The sequence below is a fragment of the Lichenostomus cassidix genome, chromosome 4 (genome assembly GCF_008360975.1).
Source record: "Lichenostomus cassidix isolate B80296 chromosome 4, HeHo_3.0, whole genome shotgun sequence".
NCBI lineage: Eukaryota > Metazoa > Chordata > Aves > Passeriformes > Meliphagidae > Lichenostomus > Lichenostomus cassidix.
Genome location: NC_139484.1, coordinates 67,085,685 through 67,103,873, shown reverse-complemented (window position 1 = coordinate 67,103,873; position 18,189 = coordinate 67,085,685). Strand labels below are relative to the sequence as shown.

General features: G+C 42.4%; 1 protein-coding gene across 9 annotated transcripts in view; it reads right to left on the bottom strand.

The window, feature by feature from the left end:
- Nucleotides 1–18,189, bottom strand: part of ABLIM2 (actin binding LIM protein family member 2) — a 127,262-nt gene that overhangs the window by 95,488 nt on the left and 13,585 nt on the right. The window contains exon 1 of one of the 9 annotated variants that reach the window (XM_085059737.1): nucleotides 2,424–2,654. The exons of the other annotated variants lie outside the window; for them this stretch is intronic. Within the exon in view, the coding sequence (XP_084915863.1) occupies nucleotides 2,424–2,439 (16 nt within the window). The 5' untranslated portion in view covers nucleotides 2,440–2,654. Of the gene's footprint in view, nucleotides 1–2,423; nucleotides 2,655–18,189 lie in introns of those variants that run through there. 9 annotated transcript variants of the gene reach the window in all.

Below are 18,189 nucleotides of genomic sequence, written 5' to 3'. Positions count from 1 at the left end.
GCAGAAAAGATACATCAATTTTCTTTAGCAACTCTCAGCACTACAGGCTCCTCTACAAATCCACAACCTTTTGCTTCACGAGATGAAAACATTTTTTGAGGGGAAAAAATATCAAAAAGACATTCATATTTAAAATTATAATCATCAGCTGTTCAGTTAATAACAATGTTCAGCTTTTTCAACAAAGGCCACATTCCAACCCTGAACCCACAGCCCTGATAAGGGATATTATTCTGCATGAAGGAATTAACAGCAAATCATCTTTGTGTTGACACTGAAACCTTTCATCTCTATAGCTAGAGGTGGTTACTGAAAATCAAAATAAACAAATATGAGACCCAAATGCCATTTACTCATTAACTATTTGAGAAACAGGACAGAATTATTGATTGCTGACATGCTGTATCAAGTGATTTGGGGAGGGTGAGGTTCACAGCAGCCCAGAGGGGAATTAAATTTGCAATCTTCCTGGAGCAGGATTAAAGGAGACACAGGCAAGTGCAGCAGCACCAGGCTGGAATTAGAGATTGGAGTTCAAGTTGTTGTTTTACCAAACCCTTCTTGGGTCAACTGAGTCAAACCACTCAGGGCTGAATTTAAAAACACCCAGATGAAAACAAAGGAGAGAAGCATTTAATGTCCCTAAATATCCCAGTGAAACATTATTTCCACTGTATAGCTGGCCCCTGCTCTCTCCCTGTCTTGTGTCTGTATTTACAATCCAGTGATGAGGAATTGTGCTGGTGTGGGGGTAAGGATAATGCAGAAATACAAAATACAGGAACACATACAGTGATCAGAGAACTACATGGGTGTCAGCTGGAAATTTCATTTAGATAAGGGGGTTGGGTTTGTTTTTTTTCCTAAGAACCACTGATTCACTATGGAGCCCTGTGGGGGCCTGAGACCCCATTGGCTCTTTGCACAGAAAAGATGAGAAAAAGAGTAATTGTGTAACAGGAACTCCACCAGCTCTCCCCATCCATCCCTCCAACCACACTGGGCAGTGGGGAAGAGCAATTCCCTGGCCCCAGCCCTGCTCCTGCCTAAGGAGTGGATGCATTAGATGTTCTGGAACAACATATTAAATAACTACTGGCAGCCTGGTTTACTCTATTTCTCAGTTAGCACTTTGTGTTAAATGACATCACAAATGTTTTCACCCGCTTTATGTTGCCTTCTTCTCATAACACAATGCCCTGTTCTTCTGCATGTCTCAGGAGAAACCAGGAGATCACAAGGATAAAGGGAAAGAAGTTTTGCTGTTAATATCCATATTACATGGTCCCTTGAGCCCTCCAGCTGCCCACACAGAGGGCTGAAGTGTCCCCATGCCAGCACAGGAATTCCCTCCCTCTCCCAGCAGAGAGGTCCAGACACCCCCCTAGAAGTGCTCACTGCTCTTTCCAAGACCTCTGTGGTGGCTACTACAGCAAAGAATTATTACTTCTCTCTTTAGTTCCTGTACTATAAGAGAAAATATTCACTAGATTCAATAAATCTCTGTGTCAGTAGGTCTCAATTTTATTCTTTCACATTGTCCAAAAACACAGACTAAAACGCCTCAATAATCATGTTCCTTTTTGAAATGTATACCTGCCTCTACTACACATCAACAACCACTCCTACAGTGCCTTCCCAAGGCATGCCTTTTCCAGCACTTCCTACTCACCATCATCAAAACAGAAACCCACAGCTGACACAGGGCAGCAGGCACACAGCACAGCTGAGGCAAGCTCTGCTTTTACCACCAATTACAGAGTTTATGGGACCAGAGGCAAAGGAGAGGTGATACCCAGCAGGATGTGGATAAACCATGCACAAGAGATGAAACTCAGCTCGAGTGTTCACACAAGAGCTTCAAATCTCACCATATGCTCAGTGCTAAATTCACATCACATAAACAAACCTAGCGCAAGCTAACCTCCTGCCCTCGTTATTATAATAAAATATTTACTGAATTCAAGCACAGTTAGTGAAAACCTCTGCTGAGTTTGAGAAAGTGCTACTGCAACATTGTAAAGGCTATTTTTGTACAGGTTTAGCTAGATTGCAATGAGAAGGGATATAGAAACAACACTCCAAGATATCTGCATAAAGAAATAGGGACTTTTTTTCCTATTATAGTCTAATATAAACTCTGAAACAAATTTAAATTAAAAAATATGAGACAAGTTATTAAATTGAGCTATAAGTTAACTACCAGAATCATTATCATTTCCAAATCATCATTAATATAATTAAAACAACACAAAGCGTAAATTAAAATAAATGCTTAACCATTTTCCCCCAGTCTGCCGTGTTTCCACATAAACAGAGCTGTTATTCTCACGACAGCACCAATGATTTAGTTACCAGCTCCAGGTGAAAAAGAAGTCATTTCAGGTCTAGGCTGCCCAAAATGTGGAGTCATCGCGCTGTACCTGCATGTTCCGGCATTCCCGCAGGAATTCCCTTCCAGGGAGAAGTGTCACCGGGAGCACTGCTGCTCTGTGCCGGCGGGGTGGGGAGCAGGATCCGCAGGGAGCGCTGCCACCGCCACCGCCACTGTCACCGCCACTGTCACTGTCACTGCCACCGCCACTGCCACCGCCACTGTCACCGCCACTGTCACCGCCACTGCCACTGCCACCGCCACCGCTCCGACCCCAGCGCTGCCGGGCTCAGATGACTCCTGCGGCACCCACGCACAGGCGGGAGACGAGCCAACACCTCGCCGTCACCACCGTGTAAAAATAGCGTCCTACAGGAGCCCAAATATTGTCGCGGCCATGGGGGTGGCACCCTGGCAGGGTCCCCGAGGGACCGGATGCAGGACGTGCCAGCAGGGGTGTCTTGGCGTCAGGTGATGGCACAGCCGCTGCAGGCGGTGCTGGGCACCTGGGGAGAAAGGGGGGAAGAGCCAAAACTTGCAAACTGCCCGGCATAAACTAGATCTACAGGCTGAGGTCGCAGGGGAACCCCTCTAGACATGCCCCAAACACTGGTCCCTCCCCTGGGGCAGGAGGGCACAGCACCGATGTCGGAAGGAGATGATGTAAGCGGCGAGATGCTCTCACCGTGAGATGCCTGGCAGCCAAAAATCTCGGCCCTGATTGCTCACAGGGAGTTGGAATGTGTATCGCTGGAGTAACAGGGATGTGCTGAGCTATTTAAAGCGCTACATGGGAACAGAATGAGCATTTCTATAAGCATCCTGACTTCAGAGATCTATATGGTGAGAACACCACTGCCCTGGGCCATGCCAGACACGGTCTGTAACTTTAAATAGCCCTCAGCTGGCACGGCCTGAGACCCAGAGCACAGATCTGGAGATCCCAGGTTCTATACACTGAATCAAAACTATGAACGACTCAATTTTATAAAATGTTCTATATGCATTATCTTGCAGCAACTGCCTTTTGACATGAAACTCTTAGAGCAGCATTTTATTTTGCTCAATATCGTTGTGCTGCCTGTGTGAAGCCAAATCCATCCTCACACTCTTTTGGATCACCATCAGCCACCCTGGCTGAGCTCTCCAGATATTTGCAGGATTTGGCCTACTTAGTCTTTCCCAGCGGCTACTTCAGCTTGGCAGAAACACAAAAGGCACTTTGCTAAATGGCAACACTCTGAAGGCACGTAAATTAATAGGCAGGAAAAGTGAAAGGGCTTTCACTCTAACACAGCCTTTCTCCCTGCTTGCCAGGCTTCCAAGGCTAAACACTTGGTAACTTGCATTTTAACGTTGTATGATCATAATGCAGTCGCCCAGCACACAAATTTGTATTTACATTTGAGGTGTGATCCCTGAGCCTCCCCTGCAGCCTCACCCCTTGGCTACAGCAAAGCAGCAATCACACCCGGGGAGCTCAGAGGGCTTTCATGGTGTTTCTGAGAAACTCCATCGCTGCTCATGGGCTTCACAGGCACAAAGCACGAGGCCATTGGGCTCCATTAGTGTGATGGGCTGACTCGGGGACAGTGACAAGAGGCAGCAGTGACAAGAGGCAGCAGTGACAGCAGCGCAGGAGACAGATCAGAGACCTCCTGCTGCAAGTGATCCAGAAAAAAGTGTAGCTTTAACACGATTTCTCAAATGAACACAGGCCAAACACCTGTAACTCCACTGTTCTAGCAGTGATAACAGCACACTGCCCTTGCTACAGAAAAGGACAAAACACTTGGCTCCTCTTAAAATCTCAGGTGAAGTCCTGGTAGCCACAGCAGTGCTCTCGCCTATTTTCTGTTTCAGATTTGCTTTTTCCAAGGTTACATTACCCAGGTCAATGCCTTCACCAGCATCTTTGCAAACACCAACTAGACAGCAATGAATTTAGGCCACTCTAAAAGGGATTAGTTGCAAAATCTTTATAATCTGTGGTACTATGAGTTCTAAATGACATTTCAAAAAGATTTCAGACTCGTTCCTAATTAACTCATGCTTTTTTCCTGCCATCTTTCCCAGTGTAAGCTAAAGTAAATGTCAGTAGTAACAGGACTGGTTCTGTAGTTTACTTTTAGGTAGTTCCTGTAAGGAACAAGGAGTTAGACTTGTTGATCCTCTAGAGTCCCTTCCAACCCGAGATATTCCAATAGGATTCTATAATTCTATGAAGGTGACAGTACCCTGTTCTTGTTCCATATTCACAGAACTTCATTAGGCCTGTTCTGGCTTTTCCTACAGTCTGTCTCTGAAATGTTTTGGAACAATTATTTTATTAAATGTAGAAGAATGCGGAGTTTTTTCTTCACTATAAAATACCAAAGTATTTTCTAACTAAGAATTGTTTTAAAAATCAGAGCTAAAACACCACCTGAGATTCAGGGACTTTGCAATATAGAACAGGTATGTACCTGCTTGCTTGCAGCCACTCTTATGCTGTTTGGGATTGGCATATTGGTTTAAATTTTAGGCTGCCCTGTGTGGAGTCAGGAGTTGGACTCAGCAATTCTCATGGGTCCCTTTCAACTCGGGAGCCTTTATGATTTTATAAAACAATGTCCCTGGACTGTAGGTCACCCATCAAGTTTCTACTCAATTGCATATATGTCTGTTTAATAGCAAATAGAGACTACAGAGTCCAGTCTCAATACAGATTAAGATATTAACTTTTCATAAATAATCTGTAACTAATGAATTTTACTTTGAAAATGCTGGAAAATACAAGAAGTCTTATTTCACAGATTTTCTCAGTACATTTTAAGACGTATTTCCTTCTAAGTTCCAAGAAGTGGTTGCAGTGCTGCTTCATGTTCTGTTTGCTAGCAGTAATTTTGATCCAGGTTAGTGATAACTTGGAATTTCTACTGGGGATAACATGATCACAAACAAAGTGAGACACTGCTCTCTTCTCCGTGGTGACAGTGACAGAACACCAGGGAATGGCCTGAAGTTGTGTCAGGGGAGGTTTAGGTTGGATAGTAGACAAAAGTTCTTCACCCAGAGGGTGGTTGGGCACTGGAACAGCTCCCCAGGGCAGTGGTCACAGCTCCAAGGCTGACAGAGTTCAAGAGTTTGGACAATGCTCTCAGGCACATGGTTGATTCTTGGGAATGGTGCTATGCAGGGATAAGACTTGGAACTTTGATGATCCTTGTGTATCACTTCCAACTCAGGATATTCTATTATATGAAAAATACAATAAAATTAAATATATCTCTATATATAATGATACAGATTTTGGTAATATTTTATCACTGGGACAAACATAAAATTAAATAATTGATGCTTCCTTTCAATTATCACAATTTATTAATTGATGTATTCCTAGCAGTTGAGACCAAAGCTGAAACTAGTGCTGAATGGCTCATGTCCTCAAGCACTCATGATAGAAACAAAAAAGGACAAACACATAGCAGAAGTGAAAATGAGCAGGAAAAGGGTAAATGAGTTGGCTAAATGGTGCCTCTACAACTAAATTAATATCTTCCAACTTTCTGCTCAGCCTCTCTTGCATCAATCCCATTTCTGCTGAGGATGTTGCATACCCCAAAAACCTGTCCTGCTCAGAGCCAGCCTGAGTTTAAACTTCTGACTCTCAAACACCTCCATCCTCAAGTCCATGCATGAGATAACACTTCTCATTACTGCACAGCAATGAGCCATGTGCATGGTCACCTTTAATTGAAACAAGCAGGTCAGAGACAGTGAGCTCTTGTGCAAGGCACTGAATTAACAAACCTGCTGTAGCAGGGAGGTTGGACTAGATGAACTCCAGAAGTCCCTTCCAACCTCAAGCCCTCTGTGATTCTGTGGCAACCCTGAATATTTATAAAGCAGGAAAAGTCAGGCTGAGAAGGCACTCTGAGCTCTGCATGACAGGGAGCAGGCAGCTGTGTTTGCTCCAGAGGTAACTGGGTCATGAGTCCTGCTCTGCTCCTTGCTATCTCTTGGGAATAAAGAGCTTCCTTCAGCCCTGAAATCCATGATGACAGCCCTTGACTGCTGGCCAGCAAGTCAGATGAATGAAAGCAGAACTTCTCCCACTCCCAACTCCTTTCTCCAAGGAGGACCTCTCCACAGCAGACCTAAATCCAGACCAAAACTGGCATTAGCTCCCTTTGCTTCCTCAACTAGAATGAAAGCACCATCTAATATCCTTCAGAAAACTGCACACCCAAAATAGTGAGCAGAAATCAAACATAAACCCTACAAAGCCTTCAGCAGAAGCTTTTATAAGGGGAAGAAGTGTATATCAGACCTAAAGATAGGGTGCAAGAAAATGCCCAGACAACTGAAAAAACCAAACACTGTCCCATAAGGAGGTGAGAGTACTAGCATGTCCAGAATGCAGTTTGCAAAGGGACACAGGTCAGAGGATAAAGGGTTTAGGTCTGGTGATCAGCAAAGAGACAACGAGAGCTGAGGTTGCAGATCACACACCTTCATGGATGAACCTGCCACACAGGGAACTGACCCTATGGAACTGACAGGGATTGCCAGTAAAATTGAGCAGAAGTCAGAAGATCTGCTTAAGCAGAGGTCATGGGCTACAATTTAGCTCAGAAAAAAACCTGCCATGTAATAAGGATAAGGCAATTAACAAAAGGTATTAGTTTCTAAAAGGTCAGGCACTACAAGGGACTTTTCAGAGAAAGGACTTCAGAGAGCAAGAGGGAAACTGTACACCCAGTGGTGAGCTGGGATAATGGGATGTATTGTATTAAGGAAAGGCATCCTGGCTGCAGCAGGAAAGGTACTGTAACAAGAACCACCCAGAATAAAACTAGAATCCAAGCCCAGCTTTTTATGGGAGGGAAATCAAAGAAGCAGAACGAGGCACTAAATGTCAGTTGGTGTGGCTAAAAATTGCACGTGGTAGGCATGAGAGTTAGAAAAACTCTTTTATGTCTTTGAACACAGGAGGATTTAAACTACAACGTGAATCTGGTATTTAGGGGATCGTGAGTGGTGCAAGAAAGATGACAGGCATTGCAAAGATGCCAAGATAATTTTCGGGTATTTCTTCTGGGAGTAAATGAATGCATGGAGCAGGTTTTTGAAGCAGGATTTTTCTGTGTGGGATGATGCTAAATGCACATAGAGAAAGGGATTACTAAATTGGAATTTATCATTGTTTTATATATAAAATTACCATTTAAATTGTCTGGGTTTTTAATCAGTGAAAATTTCAAGAGCTTAAACAGAGAGGAAACAGAAGTATTACCTAAAAGAAATTAGACAGACTTAATGACCTTCATGGCATTGCTCTCTTCTGAAAGGTTACACAGACATTGCCACAATTCTGCAATCACCAGCTACTTATCACAGAAAATTATCAAATGATGATGTGGGTTGGGTGCTATTCAGAAAAAAAAAAAAAGATTCAACCTTTCATGTGTTTTAATGAGAATCAATAAATTTAACTTTTAGGGTTTCTTACAAAAAAAAAATTAAAAATGCACACACCCCACCCCCATTGTCCCCCAAAACTGGGAGATTTTGAGTGCTAAGAAGCCTGGGTCTAGGTCTAAGGGAAGACTCGTGTGCCTAAAATGCCACACACATAAATCTAAAGCTGCCAGGCTGGAAACCCCTCCTCACACCTGCTCCTCAACACGTCCAAAGGCAGAGAAAACAGATTTTTCACCTCCCATTTCCCAGCTGTCCATGGATGACTGTGGGAAAGCACCTTTGAATTCCACATGTAGTGGCTGGTAAAACAGCTATGTGTGATTGTTTGCAGCACATGTCTTTTGTGAGCATGGGGTACCGAGTGCTTTACTCGCTGTCATCCAGCAGATCTGAGAAGTTTCCCTTTGAAGAGTTACCTTCCTTGGCTTCTTACTCTATGACCATAGAGACCTTTCTGAATCCTTGCCATATTTGTTGGATACACTCTTCCCACAAGCCTGGGCTGTGTTTCCAAAAACCCTGCAGCTCAGCCCAGCTGTGGTGCATGGCACTGCCTGGACAGTTAAGAGATAGCCAAACACACCCACAGAGATCACCCTCTGCAAAAAAAGCTGAATATCATCTTCAGATTGGGGCCATCTGAAAAAGTGGCCAGGTGAGTTTTACACTGGTAGATCCAATAGGGAACCATGGGTGCAAATTCCTCTTCCTCAGAGGCTCAAGCAGCTGTAACTCCAACCCTGGTGTTTGCACAGATAGCTCCTCTCAGGCTTGCAAAGCAGAGAGACACTAAAAATCAAGTTTAGGATCTGGACTGCTAATGCCAAGTGAAAATCCCTGAAGAAGCAATCTGCCCCAGAGGGGAAAGGGGGTTTCAGACACATTCTCATCTGCAGCACTCTGTGTCCTGCACACACACACAACTCCCAGCACTTTAATCCTTGCCTTTAGCCCCCAGTGACCATGCCAGAGAACATTCTTCTGCCTGCTTTCCAAATCCCATTCTCTGTAAAGGGATGTAGCTGCAAAGCAGCAGGTCAGATTCAAAGCCTACTTAAATACAGTCATTTTGGTTGATGATCACTGAGGAATTTGTCAACAACGTGTAGTGCTGTTTTGAAAGCAAAAAAGAAGTCATCATTGAAAATGTGATGATGTTACACTTAACCATGTTCCCAGTAAAGTCCATCAGTAAAACTATTATTGATCTGGGTCGAAGACTTTCATCAGCATTCATTTCTGAATTCTGTCAAGTTTTGGTCTCAGCAGTTGGCTCATCACAACCAGAAAGTTCAGCCTTTCTTCTGCTTGCCTGAGGTTACAATTTCCCATCAGTAACATCTGAAATGCAATTATGTCTCTGAGCTCACTTTAATACAGAGAAACAAAGCAGATCTTTTTTTCTTGGAGTGTGTCTAAGTTAATTGATATTCTTTATTGCTTAGTTCCACCATATGCAGCTCCAAAATCTTAAGAATCAGCTTAAAAAAAATTCACTAGACTCTATATCTATTACTATTCTGCACCTCCCTGGCTGCTTGATGATCAGTTCCAGCACCTCCATCAGTTACTCAAACCATATTCTTGTCAGTGCCCTCACCTTTAGGGCATTCATTTTTGGAGAGCCATGACCCAGTACCAGAACCTGTCACTGTGGTGCTTTCCTCCCCCCAGATGTGCAGCACCTGCTGGGTGCACCCCTGCTCAGCATCACTCTTCAGCTGATGTCTGCTCCATCTGTGTCCTCGGATGGGGGAGGGCAACCAGCACATTCCCTGGCTTGGAAATTAGCAAATGTTTGCAACTGGGGAAAAACAGTGTAGAAGGAATTTCCATGGCTCATTTGTCTTTCCATTCCCTGGTACAAACAGAGTAATAATAACAACAATGATGCCTGTTGTTACAGCAACACCAAAAACCAAAGCAAGATAAAATAATATAGAAAGCAATAGTTCATTTTGCTAGCCAAGCCACAATATATCATCCCAGATCATTAATTAACATAATTTACTAACTTTCCACTAATGCTATATGGAATATGTTTCTAAAAGAATTACAAATAATAATTTAGGGACCTTTGAAAAGGCTCTTTCCTTTTTATGTTGTAGTCTACATGATATAAAAAAATGTCTAAAATAATTACTTTGAAAAATAAAACTGAACTCCTGCTTTTATTTGCTCTGCTTAATTTGGCATTAGAAAGGGATTAGTTGTTGTTCTACTGCAGTCATAGAGTTACTTAAAATATATATCGGTATTGATGTTACTGAAGTTCTGGTGCTAAAGTCACACCACCTTACACAGTGCAAATTAATTTGCTTTGTGAATTTGTCACAGGGTAAGAATTTCTTCTTAGATTCAGTTCCACCCATACAAATCTAATTCTGATTCACCCCCATCAGACACACCAGCACATTGCTCCCCTTTTCACATTCAGGCTACACAATTTCTGCAATCAATTATCTTTCAACACCACATTCATAGCAGGAACGTGTGATATTCACACAAACATGACCCCAGAGTCTTCAGCTACAGTGCTACTTCTTGCACAGTTCTGCAACTAACAGCTCTATTACCAACAGGAACATTTTTGAGGTATCTACACAATTTTTGATCAAGTTTTGAGTTGTTTAATTTGCAACCCACCGCCTTGTTCAGACAGCAAACAAGTTTTAGTTCAAACTCAATATTTTATTCTAAAGCTTAATATTCACCTTTTACAGACAGAACAGGAAGCAGCAACATCATCTGATAAAATCATGTCTTATTTATAAAAAGAAAGATATTGCACCGCATTTTTCCCAGGTAATACACAGAAATGCAATTCAGCAAAGGACAGATGAAAATCAAATGCTCAAACCCACACTAATCTCCCTCCCCTGATTTCAACCACGTTGAAACAAAAAGTGTCTTTATTGTCAGGTGAACAGCAGTGTGGTCAGGAGACCCTGAAGCCCATTAGTCTCCATCCAGCCTCTGCACCCAGGCTGTTTTTGCATGGAGACTTTAATTTGGAAGAGGTGAGGGAAATGGGTAGCCCAAGGTGTGACCCAGCGTTATGTCAGTGTGAGGCTGTGGTGAGCACAAAAAGGGCATCCACAGCCTTCACACTGCCTGCATTTATTTAGTCCAATTCACTGGGAAAGAAGGAAGAGGAGCAGGCTCAGGACAGACCTCATCAGAGCACTGCTGTATTTAAAGAGCAGCTACAAAAGGGATGGAGACTCTTTACAAGGAGCCACATGGAGAACACGGGACAGGCAAAAATTGCACCAGGAGAGGTTTCATCTTGATGTAAGAAAGAAATTTCTCCCAGTGAGAATAGTCCTGCTGTGGAACAGCCTCCCCAGGAATGTGGTGGAGTTCCCATTGCTGGAGGTTTTCAAGATGAGGCTGGAAAGGGTGCCAGGTAACCTCATCTGGATTCCTTTCCACACAAAAGGTTGAACCAGGGGGTCTTCCAAGGTCTCTTCCAACTGGAGTTGTTCTATGGTTCTGCAAGCAAATGCAGTCCTGCATGATGAAAAGTGTGATTCAAAAGCTCATTTCTGTTCATCAAGGGGCAAAAATATAAAATATTGTTGGAAACCAGCACCAAAAGGATGCTTTTCAAGTCAAAACTAGAAAAAACAAAATAAACTCTTTTGAGGGACTTTCTTAACCTAAATCGGCTTTTAGCTTCACAGGGACTGAACCTGGTTAATTCCTCACATTCTATGCAAAACACACAATTAATCTAAAATTGTAGCCAAGGCCTGGTGAACACCAGGTACCTTTATTTTCCTCTGTCTCAAGAGAAGCCTTTACCTCTGTCCCTAAGTGAGAAAAACCTAGCAAGTCACTGCAACGTGGAGCTTGACAGCCCCCTGGGCAGATGTAGGTCACTCACTCCTCCTCCTCACAAGGACAAGGAAACCAGGAGATTCATCAGGCTGCAAGCTGCTCCAATTGCCAATAATCCTACCAATTCTAGTCTTTAATAACAGCCTACTAAGACTGCAGTGACGCAGGACGCTGTCCCTTGACCTACATGCCGCTGAAGGGAGACTTGGGCTGCTGGGCCAGCATGAACACAGCTGTTCATGGACCACATTCCACTGCATCCCCTCCTGCTGTGGGCACAGCTCTGAGGCTGTTTGCACTCACAGTCCTCCCTCCTCGAGCACTTCAAGCTCCCTTCCACTACCCCACATGTGATGGTCACCTACCCGTGGGTTTGGTCAGTGCATAGATGGCTGCTCTCATGTAAAAGCAGGATAAACTATGCACAGCCACACCTGGGGGCCATGGGGTGCAGGGATGTGTCCCACACACAGCCAGCAAGGAGCACATGCAGCCCCACCAAACCCACACACAGTTTAAGAACAGAGGACAGGCTATGGCCACGAGGTGCTGGGCTCATCCAGAGCAGGACAATGCCCAACACCCAACTGACTTGCAGCCAAGCCTGTTTATCCCTAATTTAGCTCTATTTTCACACAAATGCTCCTCCCTGACCCATCCTGATGTCTCCTTTTCCCAACTTTAATCCTTCTCCTGGACATCTCCCTTCTCCTGGGTGCATACTTGCTCCACACTTTCCTTCCACCATGTTGCTGGAGGAAGTGAGTGTCCCTTACTGTTTCCCAGGGCTGTGACACATGGGAGCTCTGCTCACCCTTCCCCAGTGCTCACCAAGTACCAAAGGAGCATCAGAGCACAGGCTGGCTCTGCTCTACTCCCAGAGCATCACAGAAAAATTTCAGTTTTAGTGAAAGAGAAGCCCAACTTTAGTTTAATGCAACACACAGAAAGAACAAGTGATCCATGCTACCACAGCACATTTCCAGTGTTTATTTCCAAAACAGAATAGAAACAAAGATAAATCTCCTCCCAGTCCAAATACTCCTAAAGGAACTGATGACTCAGATGGTAAATACCCTTTCTATCACATCCCACTTCTCTCTATCATTTGGAGTGACAGCCCTGCTCTCACTGAATTAAAGAAGGACAATTCTGCTTTGTAATGAATGAAATCAACATTCTCTCCTGTATGACTTGTTTTTCTGCACTGCTGAGCACTATCATTATCTGGACTTCAAAACCTTTTCGTTTTCATAGTGTAGGAACAGGCCTGAATTTCAGAAAGTTATTTTGTTTTTCTAGGTTCTCTCTTAAAACACAGTGACAGTGACAGTGCTTGTGACAGTAGCACTGCGTCAGGTACCTAAGAAAAACACGGTCTAATAAAGTTAAATTGATCGAGATGGAAGCCATGAGTATTAATTTCATATTCAAAGCACGACATGCAACTCTGTGAAAAGACTGATGGGGTCCTCAGGGTATGAAAAATTATATGATGCAATTGAATTATCTCAGCAATACAGTTTCTTACATAAGAGCCAGAAAAAGGACACAGTAAGGTCTAACGTGCTAAATAAGCAGAGAACTAGGAACAATTCCTTAATGCAATGCAATCCTTACCTCTCTAATAATTTTAGCTACAACTGTCACTGGGGCTGTGCAAAACGAGACATCTTGTAGAAGTGCTTCTTTCTACTGACAACCAACTTGCTCACCAAATTAATGAGACCTCAGGTGCTGAAAGCAGGAAACTCTGAATTAGCCACCATGACTTGCAGAAATCCTTAATTTGACCTACCTTCCAGCCTCAGTCATTCTAACAACATTTTTCACACTGCCAATCACAAATCAATCCCAACTCTTTAGGTGACCCCCTTAGTAACATTTGCTGTATCACCAAGCATTAGAAATTCTGCTATCTCAATTTGAGTCCCTCTTCCAACACTGAGGTAAAACAGAGTTGGGAACTCTAGTCTGAATTTCAGTCTGGCACCAAACAATGACTTCCACTTATGCTCCAAGCCATTCAAGCTTGATGACCCCATCATGTCACAGGCTCTGTGTTTGACACCCCAACACAGCCCAGGGAACACAAGGTTTATTGCCTTGCATTAATCACTGAGTTCATAACAACACAACAATGCTTTTAGGCTCCTTCACATTTCCATGGCTAACATGGCATCTTTTCCAATGGCAGCTGTAATCTTCAAAGGAACAAGTTTTCAGCTCTTCCCTCTATTGTAAATATGAGTGTCACTGTTGAGTAGCTAGCAGAGTAAAGAACTCAGTTCTTAGTGGCAAGAAGGAAAGACCTTTATTGTTTTGATTTCATCATATATATAGAGTTCTCAAAGGTCACCCAGATTGGTCAGTCAGAAACCTCGCCCTAGGCCTGATTGGCCAGGTCTGCACCGTCCAGATCTTGGGACACTGTTTTTAATAACATCCAAACTTTATCTTTATTTATAAAACACAAAAAGAATTCTTATAAGAAAGACTTGTGCTAGCCACACATGAGCTTTATACAAATACAGAGATCAGGTAAAACTTCAGCCTTCCCTTGTTTGCCAGAGTTTCCTGAAATGCTACTGCCCATAGCAAGGCAAATTTTATCAGAAGAGTTAGTAATTCCCAAACAAAATCACTCAGTGAGAGCACTGTATATGAAACAACGTGCAAACATATTTTATTCAAAGCAAAGATATTATATTTAATGGTTTAAGCATTTCTCTTGGGCAAAATTTAACAATGTGTGGTATTGCATAATAAAAATGAAACATCTTTAATCTCTAAGCTTTAAATTGAGGCACTGGAAGAAGAAATTCTCTTTCTGAGTAGTTTCACAATGCAACAAACTCTTACTGCCAGATACTGATTACACAACTGGAGGATAGAACCAAATATTAAATAAATGTGCAAACTGTATATTTAATGTAGACTCATAACAAAACTTTACAGACTAAGTGAAAAACAAAGAAAATAGAACAAAGCTCTTATGGGAATATTTGTAAAACAATAGAAAACCCCTGCATACAAATACCTGGGAACTGCTGGCCAACACAGATGTGATACTGAGGAAGAAAAGGACCAGGGAAAAGGCAAACCCCACCAACTGCTATTTTCAATAGTAAGAGAGCATCAACAGGTTCTCCAGAGTGGAGAAACAGCAGGAGATCTGTACCTGTTCCTGGGCCCTGATATTTACACAAAATAAGCCTTTCTTCAGGTTATTTTCCTGAGAAAAGGCCATTTTGCAAGGAATATCTGCATTTGCTGTCAATTCTTCCTCTCAACAAAAATAATAAAGAGTGCTCCAAAAAAAAAAAAAAAGTAACACTGTGTCTGTCTGTGATTATTATATAAAAATATAGGATTTTTTGGATAAATATTCTTTTGCCAAGATAGTGTCATGGAGGTTTTCTACACACACAGCAATAATATTACATATTACTTTGATTTAGAAATATACCACTAATACAAGGCCATTCAGTATGGCTCTTAAGAAGGCAGCAGAACCCCTGCACTTCTAGTTCAAGAGTATTTTTTGCTGCACTTCACAATATGCTTCTTTTAAACCTCCCTTTAACTTTCTTTCCAACTGCAGGTCAAACCTGCCACCTAATTCCTGCCTTCAGCCCCATTACTGACAATCTGCTAGGGTGTTTATATCCATGTTGATTACAGGTGTAATCAACACTTATTTACAAACTGATGACGTCAATTCCAGTTGTGAGTTCCACTTAGCATCAGGTAAAGGAAAATTGCTGTAAGCCATCTCTTTGTCCTCCAGACAGGCAGCCTGAGTGTCCAACCCTGCAGCACTAAACAGCAGTCCCCAAAGATGCTCCAGCAGACTGACAGATTTCCCATTTCCATATTTGGTCTCTTAATTACCAGAAACTGGGAAAAGACAGAAAATAAACTCATTATTATCACTCTGAAACCCACTGAGATGGAGTTTTCCATTTATTTCGCCTGTTCTCTTTTCAACTCGTGAGATTACATTTGTACAAAGGTAGAATTGTAACAATCACTTTAAAGTTTATTATTCTTCTCACACAGTAAGATTTAATTAATTTTATTTAAAGCACTGGTCCTAAACCTTTCAAACACACTCAGACCTACTCTAAAGCCTTCATACGTACATGCTAAACTTCAGCTTTGCCACATATCAATCCATTTATTAGTTGTATGATCAGGTATGAACATAATTAGAAAATGTAATTAAATAAAGTGTGCTTTTTTAAACTTGAAATTGCCCTCTCTTTAAATAAAAGCTCCTTTTCCACAGTATGTTCTGCTATCATTTTATAGACAGTTTTATACTACTGAGATTAAACCTCTCCTATCTAAGATATCCTTATATATTTTACATTCAGTCAAAAAGAAAATAAGAGTCCCAAGATTCAACTTGAAATAAGACACTATCTCAAAATTGGCCTAGCTGTACTAACAACATATTAAATTATAAATGAGAAGCTGTATACTCTGCTGTGCAGCGAATCCACAGACTATTAGAAATTTATTCTCAGGTCAGCTGTACAAGAGATTGGATCTTTTAATTATCTGACACAGAACGGGAATTAGGAGCCTCAAATCTATTCAGCTGTTCAGTTTGTGACCTGCAGAAATAAATCTGACCTCTTACAAAGCCCATGTCAGCACCACACACTCTGAGGCACAGACATGCTTTTAAAATCACCGTGTAACTCTGGTAGATCACTGTGCTTCAGAATCCTGAGCTTCCACTGGAAATGTACATGAGCTGTGTTTTTTGGAAGTGCTGCACAAGAGTCCCAGAAGCATTGTCTTGCTGGCCTGCTTTCGCTTTAAATGTAATTTTAATCATGCCGAAGTCAAGTTTAGCACTCCCACACGCTATATTTAGAACCAGAATAATTTAGGTTGGAAGGCACCTCTGGAGGTCATTTAGCCCAGCCTCCTCCTCAGCACAGATCCCACCAGATCAGGTTGCCCAGCGCCTTGTCCTGTCCAAATCCCAAACCTCCAGGGGCTGCCACATTCCCTGCCCCAGTGCTTTACAATCATCTTGGGAATTTTGTTTTCTCTTATCAGAACCGAATCAGAACTTGCCACGTTGCAAGCTGCCATGGGGCTGACTGCTGTCCTGCTGCCACACAGCCCTGAGCAGAGCCTGGGTCCATCCTCTCCACAGCCACAGTGGGACATGATGACACTGATGTTGTTCCTCCTGCAGGAGCCTGGATCCCACAGACCCTCCTGGAACATCCAGTCTCTGCCTTCCAGCCAGCCTGGCCACAGAGCAGCTCACTGCATCCCAGTGCCAGGACTGTGGCATGACAGCAACACAGAGCTCTCCAAAACCCCTCTCTGACACTAACACCACCCCAGGTGAGTGAGGACACACAGTTTAAAGCAGGGTGATTAAAACTAGCCTTGCAAACCCATAATTTGCATCCTTTGAAAACTGACCCAACATTCAATGCTGCTGAATGCCTTTAACTCACAGCATCTTGCCCCTCCAGGTTTATTCACACAGCAACCTTCCATCATAGCATCATGTATCATAACAAAGCAAAACTCTTCTATCTGGATCTGCCAAAAAGGAACTTGGAATGCCCTGAGGGGGTGTCAGCATCTCTCATCTGAACATGCAGCTTTACACCACTGGATTCTAAAAGAACAGAAGTTAATATTACATTCATGTTTTAATGGCTAGATGAATGCCTTTTTTTTAGATATAAATGTCACAATTAATTTCTTGTCCCACAATGTTATCAGTCACAACACATACATGGATTTGCAGCAGCCTGACGTGAGCACTGACTTTATAAACAAAATATTAGATATACAGTGACCTTGGTGATCCCACCACCAAAAATTCACAGCAGAAGCAGAACAGCCAAACTGTTTTTGAATCTATCCACATACCAAACATACAAAGAAACCAAGTCAGCTTACAAAGTCACACATTTGACATTGCAATGTGCCTTAGAAGTAGAGATTTTATTGAGAGAGTAAATACCAATCCCACCTAACAATATATCCTCAGTACCACAGGCATTACTGCTCAGGTATCCAGTTTTAGCCTCTACACCCTGCCCAGGTTCCTTGCAAGCTAAAGAACAGGCAATGTGATTAACACTGCTAATCTGGCTGCGCTGTGAATTTTGGCTGACTCTTCCATATGGGAGCTCTGGGAGTTTTGACTGCAATATAAGAAGTATTGTTAAGCCTCGAAGTTCAATCACAGCCTTGAAATACTTGTTGTTTTAAATTAAGTACCATCCCTCAGAGATATGTGACTGCGCAGCAATCTGTTCTTTGGGTTTTTATTATATTAATTTGGTTCTAGTTGTCATAGTTGCAGAAAAAGGTTAAAAGTTTTTAACATTCTAGAAAGTCTTCTCATTCCTTTCCAGTATGAACAACATAAACATAATGCAAATGGTAAAAAAGAGGCTCCAATTTCTGTTCCAAATTATGATTATGGATGCCACTGCTTGTGATTTTTCCCTTAATGC